The 14,025-nt window shown below is 37.4% G+C and overlaps 1 protein-coding gene across 1 annotated transcript; it reads left to right on the top strand.

Annotated features, from left to right (window-relative positions):
- The first annotated feature begins 8,829 nt into the window (after window positions 1–8,829).
- LOC147326025 (myosin light polypeptide 6) lies at window positions 8,830–9,616 on the top strand. The gene has a single exon (XM_086300872.1). The coding sequence runs from the start codon at window positions 8,830–8,832 to the stop codon at window positions 9,436–9,438; it is 609 nt and encodes a 202-aa protein (XP_086156998.1). The 3' UTR covers window positions 9,439–9,616.
- The last annotated feature ends 4,409 nt before the right edge of the window (window positions 9,617–14,025 follow it).

Below are 14,025 nucleotides of genomic sequence, written 5' to 3'. Positions count from 1 at the left end.
TTTTGGTGCCATGAGAGTATGAATATTCACAGCCCTGCTCTTTGGTCAGATCTAAAGCTGAAACGAGTTGGTGGCCTTGTTGGATGAAGCCAGCAGATATTTAAAAGAGCAGCTTGTGTATATAGTTGCTTCATCTGTTGCCCAGCAACTGCTCTTGTAGATATGGCTGTTTGAGAGGCTTCAGTATCTCCGACAGAGATTAACAGTGGAGATAGCAGAGTTTAAGTTTCCATGTTTTGTGACTGTGCAAATGAATGGGATTGCTGTTGTTTCACTGAACTGAAATCCTGCTATATTCCCAAATCTCTCTTGCTGTAATATCATAGAGTATTTAAGTAGACATCATTGTACTATTATATAAAGACTCTCCATGTCTTTTCTCACACAGTCATTATATTGTATCATTCAGTCTATATTCTTTTTGTATGAGGAGCGGTAGTGCCCTGAATCAGATTAAATTTAACATTACAAAGTTATATCTTAATAATTTCTCCCAATTTTTTGGTCATATTTTCACATTGTTGTGCAGAATGAGATATATGAGAAACTGCCTATCCACTTACATTTACTGAAATGATATTGAGAGATCAGCCATTCTTGTTGCCTACCACAATTCTACACACTGACCAATGGAAAATACATTTTGTTAGCAATCTGTAAAAAATGCATTTGCATAAAGCTACATCTGTCACAACACATATGTCAAACTAGTGACAAATTGATCTGCAAGGTCCAAGTTATGTCACCACTGACCCCTATGCCCCCTATTGTAGTAAAACAGCTGAAGCACAACTGTGGTTTGAAATAGGAGCAAATTCTGTTATAATTGGAACACAGTAGTGCTGCGTCACTGGAGAGCCAGGCCTTTAATACCTCTCTGACAATGAACAATGACTGTCAAAACTGAATGACTAATTGTGGTGGAAGTTTTCATATCATCTATATAAGCACCAATGATATTAATGTCCCAGTGCCATCAAGCAAAAACCCACTACTTGAATATTCAATGTAACGATAAACAAAAATAAAAATTAGTCTTAAATGTCTTAAATTAAATGTAAATTAAACTTAAAAGTCTTAAATGTAAACATAGAAAAAGTTTCATTATTAGATTATGAATCACAATATTCATTATATTTTACTTTTACTTATACTTTATATACGGCTCTTCTTACTGCTGTGATTTTTTGAGATTGAAGTCATTATTAACTATGTCCTAACTACAGCATCACTGTCAAAGCTCAAAATGTGGTCAGTGAAAATTTTCCTAGCTCCTAATGCACACACTGCATCCAATATCAATGACAGGATCTGAGAAAAACCCTATACAGTGGAAAGGATCCTGTTTTTGTTTCCAAACGAGAACATTAAAAAATCGGCATGATGGACAGCAAGAAATTCAGGGCTTTGCTGAAGTCCCATAATACCACCTTTGGCGCCGCCTATGCTGCAGTAGCCATAGCATTTTTCTTTCAATATTTAATGAGTTGTGAAAGTATTTACAATCATTGGAATGTTTTTTTCTCATGGCTCTATGAAGAAGTGGTCTAAAATCATTATTTTATAAGAATATAAAGTAATGACTTTATACTTGTGTATGTGTGTGTGTGTGTGTGTGTGTGTGTGCGTGTGTGCGTGTGTAATAAACCTTTCATTTGATGGTTTCATAAATTTGTAAAGCGCAGTATAGCAAGACAAAACAGGTCACTGTATGAGGGAAAAAAGGTATAAATTCCACATTTCTGTGATAGACACTGAAAACACTCTGAAGACATGTTTGGTCCACTTTTGTCAGGATTAAAGCTCTGAATTAAACATACAAGCATTCCAGCATTCCAGCTGAGAAAAGCAGCTGGTAAGCTTTGAGGCAAACATCTCATAAGCCTGTGTGCTGCTGGGATAAACAGGTACAAACCATTCAAAGACACGCTCTAAACATGGCATCAGAGGCACATCAGAAATACAGAAATAGACCAGTCCAGATGAACAGGAGAGGATTCTGCCACCAAGCCAAGTGCTCTGTGGAGAATGGAAGGTGGGTGGGGGTAGGGTTATGAATAGCTTGGAAACTTCCCTAATCTCCCAGTCAGAATTCCAAGCCTAGCTTGTGAGAAGAAGGCATAGTGCTCATCCCTGGTTTGGACGTGTACTGTGATCCCCAGCTATTGTTTGGTGCAGACATGGGAACCTTATAAATATCACAGAAATAGGCCAAGCAATAATTCATATTGATTTTTCCCTATTTATACTTATTATAGATGGGGAGATGTATCATAGGTTGTGTTATAGGTAGAGATGGCACGATACCACTTTTTTATGTCCGATACCGATACCGATATCATAAATTTGGATATCTGCCGATACCGATATGAATCCGATATAGTGTTTTTTAATCAACAAAACTGTTTTTTAAATATCTTGCTGCATTTTGTATAAGTTCATACTCAAGTTTAAAACAACAACTACACTAAAGCTATTCTGTTATACCTGTATGCAAAAAAAAATATTTCATAGTTCAGCAATACTGATCAATCTAATAAACTTAAACCTACACCATCCTCCCTATTCTGGTATTTTAAAGAGTACTTAGCATAAATATTAAGCAACCTAACTAATAGGGTTCCAACTCCCAGCAACAACAAAAATAAATAAATAAAAAATAGGGAACCACCCCTCACGCTCCACCTCATGATGCTTAATCAACGTAATCAACCTTAATTTGATGCAGTGTGAAAAAAAATGCACAGAAATCAATTATTTTTCAAGAAATATTAAATAGATTCAACATCTTTCTTCAACAAAATTGCAGACTTCACAGATGGTACCTTCCCAAAGGAAAAAGTACTATAGCTTACTAGGGTATATATATTAGACTTAATAGTTACTATATACAGTAATTGACTTCTATTCATTTTACATCAAATTGAAACTTTGGGTGTCAGATAATTATTTATTAAAAGCTTGACATTTTAAATGAGAATAAGAAAGAAAAGTATGTCTTTGTGCCCCCTTTTCCCTGTTAATGCCCTATCGGCCCCCCTGGCTAAACTTTGCTAGATCCGCCCCTGCACAGTTACCAGCGTCAGCTACGTAGAAAAAGATCCTGGAGTAGAAAGTAATATTAAATACTTTCTAACAACAGCTGATCAAGCTTAAACGTGCTGCTGTTGTTCAGCCCCTGGTTTCCTCTTTCTGGTGCAAAGTGGGCCAAAAGCAAACAAGAGACACGGACTCGCGACAGAAAAGCCGATCAGCTGATCGTTAAGCAGTTTCATGATTGAAGTAGCAGCAGGAGAGGCAGTCGCTTGTTAAGCTTAATGCAGGAATGCTTTACAAACATTAAGAGATGGACTTACACACTTGCTGTACTTCTCTCGGGATAACTTTGTCGGAGATGAAATGCCGGGTTGCTAGCGAAGCTCCAAATGCTATCCAGACCACCGACAGGTCCCGCATGCCACAGCCTCTCTATCACGTGATGCATACTGCTCCGACGTGCTAACGTTCTGAGGTGAGTTACGGCGTGTTGCAAGTTTTGTGAGGTGCTTTCGTGATATTTAATGGATCGGATTACATTTTTATTTTTCTCCGATATCCGATCCAGTAATTTAGGTCAGTATCGGACCGATACCGATACGTAATATCGGATCGGTCCATCTCTAGTTATAGGTATGTTATATTATCAAGAGGTATATTTCACAGCTAATCATGCCATTTTGTAGCCCATTTCAATCGGAAGCATGTGCCTAATTATAATCCTCTTTGATTTTTGGACTAGACTGGTGTATCTGATGAACCCCTTAAAGAACACAAGAAACACTGATTGTCTAAATCACATATGATAGTCATCCCGTTGCATGTACTATGGTGTATCTGTATTTTCAAGTCAGTGCCATTTTTATTAGGAGTGCTGGCATTCAGTGTGTAGCTTCATGCTTTTCTAAGGTCTGTCTGAATAAAAGGCAAAATTGCAATCTCTTGATTTTTTCCCCTCACAGACACATGTAAGCAGTGTCGTCTCTGTGCAGAAAGGCCATTTGCAAATTCCATTTTCTCGAAATAGATAGCTAAGACTTTATGACTAGATTTGGATTTTTTAAATGTCTCAACTAAAATTTAATTTAGAACTAATGCATTTTTGTCCAGTAACATTTCAATTGTAACATAAAACAGAGGTCTAAGCATCAAAAATCAACTCCCCTCATGTCACATACAGCACCTCTTTATCATGTTGTAAACTTATTGTGTTTTGATTAATTTGAAATTGCTTGCTTTGCTTCAGTAGAGTGTGAAATGCACTTTCCCTTTTGTACTTTTTCAATTTCTATCATTGTAAGTATGGGGAGAATATGGGGTGGGCAGAGAGAATGAACACATGGATGTCTGGTGTAATTAAGACACTGAAGTATTAGAACAGGCAGTGCCTTCACCAGCTATAATTCATCAAACATGGTCTTAATTAAACTGTTTACACAGATGTCTGCTAGCTGGTTCCTCCAACAGTCATTCCATTATAACAACGCAATATTGTTACTCGACTCATAAGAAAAGTTTTGTGTTGCTGTTCACTACACTCCATAGGGTAACATAAAATGGAAATTAATTCTTATTTCATATTAGCGAAATTCATACAAGCACACTTTGGAAGCTGGTTTGATTATGGCCCCATTTTTTAGAGTGGCAGCTCTGTGAAAAGAGGAAAGCACTAATATTTGGACATTAAATACTAACACTGTTGGTTGTCTCGTGTGTGTTTAGTCAAAGTTGATTCCTGGAATTCACAATACATTCACACAAATTTTAATTATGAAGTACAGTAGCTGGCAGTTCAGTGGCCATTCCCAGGTCTGATGCACATGTCCAAGAGAGAAACTGGCGATTAAGAGGAGAGATAATACACAGTGGTGCATCTGTTTTTAGCCAGTTAACTAAACACAGATCTTCAGTCTGAGTCACCCTTTGCCAGTGCCATAGGAAGAATGTAACTGCTGTCTCTGTCACTCTCCTTTATTGGCCCTGACCACACCAGGGGTCTGCCTCCCCTAGTTCCCACTATTATCTCATGGATTAAGGACTTGCTGCCTTGCTGACCACCCTCTCATCTTTTGTTCACATAAACAGTCACTGCACCAGACACAGGCATGCAAGGACTATCCCCAAGGAATAACTCCATGGAGTTAAAAGGGAAAATTTAAGTAACATTTGTATAACTGAAATTGTGATCCCCCCCCACCCCCAATCCAGTTTGGTAATTGAACAACAAAACAGTGAATGAAATGTAGAGCGCAACTACAAAAAAAAGGAAAAAAAAGAAAAGAAATCAGCATCAGCTAAAGTTCTGTTCACACTGGAAGTGATGTAGAAAAGTGGTAGAATTGAAAACCACCAGTCCATTCACCATAAAAATTGACTCCAAGCAACTATGTTAAAAATAATCACTGCTTCTAGTTGCACAACTGTGTGCAGGATATACTCAGGGACATATGACCTGGTAGTAAATATGTTAGAAGGTTATATAAACAACAGAACCTGGACTGTCCACCAGCAACTGCAGTCAGCTTCAATACAATGGGTTATGAACATATCACCTTCATTGTGCATGCAGCTTAAAACTGAAAACTTGGTTCAGAAGTGGAGGTATACCAAATGTATAGTTTAAAAAATATCATAAATTGTCTCTCAGAGAAAAGCTGGGTGTGTCTGTAGCACCATTGTTATACTGGTCTCTCAGTGTAAAGTTTTTCTTTCTCTGCTTTGAAGTTGACAGAAAATAAGTTGTTTCAGAACATTTCAGATATGAGTATTTACTTGGAGGCCTTGATGGAAAAATACTGGACTGAAATCAAATATACATAAAAAATAAATAAATAAAAGAATATTGATATTAAGCATAAAGAGGCTAAAAGCCTTTTCAGGGCTCACACCTCAAAGTCCATTAAAACTAATGGACTTTGAGGTCATCACATTTAGCATCCCATTTTTGTTACACGTAATGATTTGGCTAAATATGGAAAAAAAAACATATTGATCAATGCAGCATTAAACTGAGGTTGACCTTACAATTCAATATCTTACATGCATTTAGGAAGAACCCTAAGGCTTGTGAGCACAATGCATGAATAGATTATTGTAGCTTCAAATGATCAATATTCAATGTCATTAATGCATGAACTTGACATTCTGACAGAAAATATATTATGTTTCAGGAGGTCTCATCTGAGAGAGACAGAGCACTATAAATATGCTTGTGATCACCCTGTGGTTTATACCTCTATATATTCTTTATGTTTCCATTGATGCTACTGATTATAATATGAAAGGAAATGCTTCAAAGTTTAATAGGGATTTCTAGATCTGTCCCATAATGTTTAATTTCTTACCTTTTTGACAATAAATGTATTGTTTTTAGTAATCAGCCCATATCTGACATGTCAGACATGTGATGCCGATCGGAGTTTTGTGGTCATATTTTGGTATTTGACCCGATTCTGTCCCTTGAGGACAGATGACTGCCAGGTTCGTTAACATTTCCTACCACCTTTAAGCTGTTAATATCTATCAGTATTGTTAATTTGGGTATTCTGATTAACACAAATTAGGTAGCTCAGTTATTAAGCAATTGTTGCAAATAAGCAGACAGACACTATAAAGGATTGACAAGCTGACTGGTTCAGTCATTGCAGTTGCAGTGATTTACTGATTGATGACTTGTTTGAAAGAACTTTGATGGTAAAAGCATCAAGAAAACGAACTTTGATGGTAGAAGCATCAAGGAAATGTCTTCTCTTATTTTGTTAACATATGTGAACACCCAAATGACAGTTTAACAAAGCTTCTGTACACAAAAATGAACTTTGTAGTGGTCTCTGCATAGGCAATCCAACATAATGGTTTACTTGTGCTTAAATTGAAATATTCCAGTTATCTGCACTTGTAACACTTAGGTAAGGAAAAAGGATCAGTGTTCTAAGGACCAAGTACAATTGTGAAAGCGGGTATGATTGATATAGATTAATTTGAAGCTTTTGGTGGGAAAAATGATGACAATCATTAATAATTAGTAATCGCCTCAAATAAATCATAAATGTGGTATGAATGTGTATGCATTATTATTATTGTTTTATATACTTGATAAATATACCTTTTATATATTGTCCATATATGTTGTGTCAGTACAAAACTGGGCTCTCTTGCAACTTTTTTCATGTTTCCATCTTGCTCAAATGTGCACATGCACGTACGCATACCAAAAGACGACAAATTAGCTGTCAGTTTTACTAGCTATGTGACCTTAAAATGAAAAGAGAAGAGAGATAATGATCTTAGGCTAAGGACAACTACACACACACATACACACACATACACATACATACACAGGCACACTTAAACTACACTGTCCAAGGACTTTAAGCACTAGATTGACAGATCAAGGAGAACTGGCATTGAGACAAAGAAGGGTAAATGTGATTATCGCATGACAGGCTTTAGCTTTCTTTAACTGAGTTGATAAACTGTGAGGCATGCATAAAATTAAAGTTGCTATGATTAAAATTGTGTCACAGAACAGCACATCCTATATACCCTCTCTTCCATAAATGAAATGAATATTTTGTTGGTTAATTTATCATTCACTGAAGAGAATTATGGAGCAGTCATCTACATAAAGCCAAATGACATATTACATATTTATAAACCATACTTGTAATGGAATTGCATTGCCCGTTTTCACCTTTTAACCTCATAAGGTTTACTATTGGGAATATAAAGGAAAACATTTATTCCACACATGATCATGCCAGTTAAATAAAAAGAAGTAAATACGCTATTATTTTAAAACTCACTTAATAAAAAAATATACATATCTGGAAGAAAAGACTATTTGCTATATGAGAAAGACCCAAATGTAATAAGAAAATACCTTAACTGCAATACATAGCAGCAGTTCCCCTTTATAAGCAAAGACAGTTTTCTTTTCCCCATGCCCACCATATGCATAAGAACCTATGAGGCAAATCCTTTCGAAAACTTTCTTTAGTTTTACTTAAAAAAAATCAGCTGATGTTAGCAGGGAACAAACGACTTTGGTTAAACGACTAACCACTTTCATCAGCATGATTACAGCAGTATTGCTTAATATATTTAACTCTTATGACTCATCTTTGCATTATCACTAGTATATGACAAATTAATTAAGAGTTCCCTTAGGATCTATGAGGGCTTGGCAGGTTTGTAAATGGCAGCGTGCAATACAAGCTATTGCTTGTCTGTCAAATTAAAAACTGCCAAACACCTGCCATTGAAATAAGGTTTGATAGATAATCCTTCTGTTATTCTGAGAATGAATTATTATAAAATGAATACATGCAAAGCCTAGAGACAAATATTAATACTTTTGACTTAGCTGCACCATTGTTCTAGTGAAAAGAATAGCCACCCTCCCAGAAAGAAGTGATTCCCAGGCATTCAGCATTTAGATAGCAAGCTATTTTAGTCTATCTCCCTCATGGGCTGATCACTGGCTATGCTCTGATCCCTTTGTCCATCAGAGAGACAGAACATTTTCGGGCTAATGCAACTGGACCCTCACTAATGACAGAAAATAGCCCTGTTGGTTAGATGACAGCAGCTGAGAACAATACTTAATGTTGACATCACTTGCTATGCGGATCTATTTTGGGTTTCTTCCTTTTATAGTGTGGTGGCTGAAATTGTTGTCTAGCCCCCTAGACAAAGCACATATAAAAGCCTTGAAGGAGGAGTTCCGGGATCACTTTCTATCTGCTCAGGCTCTTGTTCATTTCTCAGCAAGCGTCAGCTCGCCACTGAAACATGCCACCAAAGAAGATTGAACCAAAGAAACCTGAACCCAAAAAGCCAGAGCCTAAGAAAGATGCAGCTCCAGCTGCTAAGCCAGCGCCACCTCCAGAGCCACAGCCTGAGCCACCCAAGGAGCCTGAGTTTGACCCCAAAAGCGTCACTCTTGAGTTCACTGCTGACCAGATTGACGAGTTCAAGGAAGCCTTCACCTTGTTTGACCGCACACCAACTGGAGAAATGAAGATCACATATGCCCAGTGTGGGGATGTCATGCGAGCTCTGGGCCAGAACCCAACTAATGCAGATGTGCTGAAAGTGCTTGGTAAACCACGACCAGAGGACATGAGTACTAAAATGGTGGATTTTGAGACCTTCTTGCCCATGCTGCAGCATATCTCCCGCGCAAAAGATCAGGGCAACTTTGAGGATTTTGTTGAAGGGCTGAGGGTTTTTGACAAGGAAGGCAACGGTACCATCATGGGAGCAGAGCTGCGTCATGTGCTGGCAACACTAGGAGAGAGGATGACAGAAGATGAAGTGGATAGATTGATGGCTGGACAGGAGGATGCAAATGGATGTATCAATTATGCCTCCTTTGTAAAGCACATTCTCTCTGGCTGAAAATGGACATTTTATCAAAAAGACTTAATTTTACAGAATTTCTTTCTATATTTGACCAGTTAAAGGTGATTTTGTCATTAACGCTGTGACATGTTGCATGGTAATTCAGTGAAGTCCCAGTCAAAGAATGAGGACTTACATAAAGGAAAATCAACGAATAAAGGAAATATGATCACAATCTGCCTCATGAATGTAATTTAAATACACCCATCCTTTTAAATTTGATGAGATAACCATGGGAGCTTGAGAATGCCAATGCAAGTGATGATTTAATGTGCATTCAACTTCTCATATCAACTGTGTTAATGTGATTAGTCCAAAGTACTGTGTGAACATACACACATATACAGGATTTATCTACATCTCAAAATAAAACATATTTTGTTCTACTGACAAAAAGTTTTAAAATGAGTATGCTTGTCATTCTGGTTAAGATTCAGTTGCAGTGAACCAAGGCGCGCACACACACATGCATACACACACACACACACACACACACACACACACACACACACACACACACACACACACACATACGTGCACAGAGAGAGAGAGACGAATCCAGTTTCCTCTGAAAATTGCAAGAACCAGGAACTTTCTTCCTCATCACTTTTGCAGTGGCTGATAAATCTTCCGTTTAAATCAGTGAATTAAACCTGCATGGCCGTTCTCAGTGAATCATATATAAGTATGTTTAGCTTGAAATTTTTATTTAAAAAAAAACACTTTGTAGGATTTAGTTGTCTCTAGCATTGAGTTACAGATTCTACCCAACTCCCTTACCGATCCCCTTCCAAGCGTGTAAGTGAACCTGCGCTGGCCTTGTCGGGAGCAAGCGGTTTATCCACCAAAGTGTTTAAGCTCTGGGCACGTTTTATCAAGTTAAATTAAAACTAGTGGCACTATGTTTTAGGAGTGAGACTAGACCCTAAAAAGAGCAGATAAATCAAACAAAGACTGGGACCAATCGGTGTCCATTTCTGACTTTAGTTTAATACAAAGGCTGCTTTGGAAGATTGGTGCAGTTATGTCCTAGATTTGTTATATTAAAAAAAAAGTTTTCAGTAATAATAATGACATAGTAAGTAATTATTTACAAATAATAATTATCAGTATGAACTCACCCGTCGCATCTTAAACACTTTAAGATTATAATAAATAACTTTTGGTTCTCTAATGATTCTAAATCAGAACAGACACAAGTGTTGGGCCACTCCTGTTTCCTTTTTTCTTCATTACCTAGGAACCCCCATCAACATAGCACACAGACCAATGAACATAGAGAAATAGATATGCTCACTACCAAGAGGCATTATTAAAAATTGCATTTTCCATTGCCGTATCTACTCCTTTTTATATACTATGTTCTGACACTTTACAAAGATGAAGGTAGAAAATGTGTTTTTTGTTTAAATTAGCAATCCCTCCATGGGTCTTACTTGTGTATTAGTTGGTATGCCTATTGGTAAAAGGAAAATGCTTTTTAAGAAAAAAAAAGAATTGATTGGTGAGTATTTGTTTGTGGCTTTTTTTTTTTTTCATGGATCCCAAATAATTTTTAGGTGCTACAGGTAGCCGCTAATGGTTACATGGGTAGCAACATGGGTATCATTAAAAGCATTGCTACTTTACAAAGCAATACGAAATCTTAAGAAAGCACTATTGAACACCAATTATACATTTATACCACTAGGAACACTAAGTTGGTTAACAGGCAAGCAGATATTGGCTGACTGAGTAGAAATAAAATGCCAGCTGGCTGACAGCTTTAAAGCAACATGTGTGTCCCAGATACATTCTAGTTTGTACCATCTTCTGTCGCTCTCCCTTTTTGTCTTCTTCGTTTCTTCTTGTTGTAAAGCAGCTCTTTGGGGTGGGGGGTTCTAGAGGTGTTTGTGTATCCACCAGCTACCAGATAATGACCAATATTGTTAGCTGCTAAGCGCTTTTGGGTTTGTTTGCTTACCTGCGTATGTATTTCAGCTTTGCCATAAATCAGAAATAACTTAGCGTGGGACAAATCCAGCCTGGTGGCAGGCTGGTGGTACAGTATAGTGAAAGAATCTCAGCAGTGATGGTGTAATTTTTCTATGTCTATTACAAAGAGCAAAAGAGATTTCATAACAAAAAATTAACACAAAATCTAATGTCAAGCTTTCTCAGTGTCTCCTTCTAATTATACATATCCAAAACAAACCAAATAAGAAATATTCTAGAGACACCAGTGACATGCCCAAAGTAACTCAACTGACTTCTTTTGATGCTGACTCTTCTGTTGCTCTGCTCTGAGCCCCTCTCAAATTACAGAGTCTCTCACACTCAAGGATATGGTCTACACAATGTTTAGAGGAAGCTCATTTTCTCCTTTTCTGCCCATGATTCCTGTGTTTGTGGCCATAGAATCAAGATCAACCATTAGACCATGCAAAGTCAAGCTTAGTGGTCACACTCAGCTTTTTCTTAACATCTCCAGACTCTAGTCTGTCTGTTCATCTTGCAATCTACTCTTCCACTACTATTGACAGCCTTGAAATTCTCCACTTGAGGCAGTAACACATCCCCATTCCAAAGTAGGCAATCCACACTTTTTCTGTCTCAGATCTATGGCCCTTGATAAGGAGATTTCCGATCTCCTCCTCAACTGCAAGGTGAAAGCTGCAGAATGTTGCTCATGAAGCTGAAATGATCAAATCAAAAGTGGCAACATGAATCTGACACCACGCTGACCTGTGGTACTAGCCAATTTTCTTTTCTTAGAAACCACAAAAATAAACATCCTGTAATCTTGCAGGCTTTGTTTGTTCTGGCCATTTGAAGTTCATTTAACTTAAATCAATTTAAGGAAGATGGGTAGCAGATAATGAAATGAGAAATACTAAAATGTGAAAATCAGTTGTCTTTCCTTTTAATTACTTGAAATTTCCCCCCAAAATCTATCCTGTAAAGTTATACTTATGAGGATTCCCCTTGAATTAATTTCGATATTGAATTTTGATATTCAGTGTGTAATACACTTTAGAAGCTATTTTTGTTTAACTGTAAAAGAAGTAGAAAGATGCAGCTAAAGAGGCAGAAGTGGCACTTACTCTATGCAGCTGTCAAGCGCATGCAAAGGAGGCTCTAAGTGCACTGGGCATCCAGCTCCATAACTGTATGAGAGCCAGCCAGTAATTTAGACCCATCATGATTAATCAGCAGCTGTTAGCTTTAAAGTCCTTTGTCAAATATGTGAAGCTCTTGGCTAAAAGGATTCACCAGCTTGTGTATTCATGCTTTACTTTAAGGTTTGCTGTAGGGGGCATTCCCTGTGCAAAACGTGGAAGCAACATAGTAAATATTAGTGTTAGAAAGGTGATGCTGCTGTTATAATTTTATAGCCATAATTTTTGCCACCGCTGTAGCTTTGGAGTGCATAATATTAAAATGTCAGACATACAAACTGCTCTCTGCATAGCTTGAGAAGCCCAGGTGGCGGCATAAAACATCAAGTACACACACAAGCACTCAAACTGAAATATCAAGTAGCAATATTTTGTCTCATTTAAAGTGGTAATTTGTGAGATCTTCATACTATACCAAGGGTGGCATGTGGTGTTTGGTGCCAAACAGTTTTGTTTTTCCTTTCTTTTTCTGTTTTATTGTAGCAGTACAGTGTTACATTTAGTTTTGGTTAAAAACATGTAATGACTGGTTTAAATTACTCTCATAAAAAGAGATTTTTACTGAGAAAGAACGAAAGAAAGAAGTTTTCATGTCCTTTTATTGACATGATATTTTATTGATATTCTTTATTCAAGATCCATTTGATACTTTTTTTGAAGACTTTATTTGGAGTTTACCATGTGACAACTTATCATCTGGAACACTTGAACTGGCATTTGAACACTATCTCTCTCTCTCTCTCTCTCTCTCTCTCTCTCTCTCTCTCTCTCTCTCTCCCTACTTAGAGATGGAAGTCAGTACACTCACTGGCCATTACATTAGCTACACCTTGCTAGGTGCCTTAAGAACTGCCTTATAGCTTTCAATGCAGCTCTAGAAACATTCCTCAAAAACGTTGTTCCACATTGACACAAGAGTGTCACACAGTTGCAGCAGATTTCTTGGCTGCACATCTGGACTGAGATCTTGTGACTGAGGATGGCATTTGAGTACAGTGAACTGAAACATATTGTCATGTTAAAGAAAAAAGTTAGATATGATTTGAGATTGAGGTATCACTGTATCAGTCCGCTAGAAGGATCCATGAAAAGATGGTCATATTGTGGTCATAATGAGAAGGACATGGTCAGCAACAACACTCAGGTAGCCTCTGGCATTTAAATGATGCTCAGTCAGTCTTAACCTAAGATGTGCACAGAAAATATCCCCCACACTATCACACTAAGACCATACTAAGCTGTTGCTGGAAGGTAGGATTAATACATGCTTTCATGTGGTTTACACCAAATTTTGACCATACCATTCCAATGTCACAGCAAAAATTCTGACTGATCAGACTTCCAATCTTTTGTTATTTTATTTTGGTGACCCCATTCAAAGTCAAGCGTCTGTGTCCTGTTCTTAGCTGACAGGAGTGGCAACCAG

Source organism: Aulonocara sp. 'chitande type north' Nkhata Bay, linkage group LG7 (genome assembly GCF_057382095.1).
Source record: "Aulonocara sp. 'chitande type north' Nkhata Bay isolate Kocher_YH1m ecotype deep benthic linkage group LG7, A_spYH_male_GT1.1, whole genome shotgun sequence".
Taxonomy (NCBI): Eukaryota; Metazoa; Chordata; class Actinopteri; order Cichliformes; family Cichlidae; genus Aulonocara; species Aulonocara sp. 'chitande type north' Nkhata Bay.
Note: the sequence above shows the minus strand (reverse complement) of the source record. Positions and strands in the feature narration are given on the sequence as shown.

Excerpts from the sequence above, each read along its gene's own strand:
- LOC147326025 (XM_086300872.1), top strand. The coding sequence starts at position 8,830 with ATGCCACCAAAGAAGATTGAACCAAAGAAACCTGAACCCAAAAAGCCA.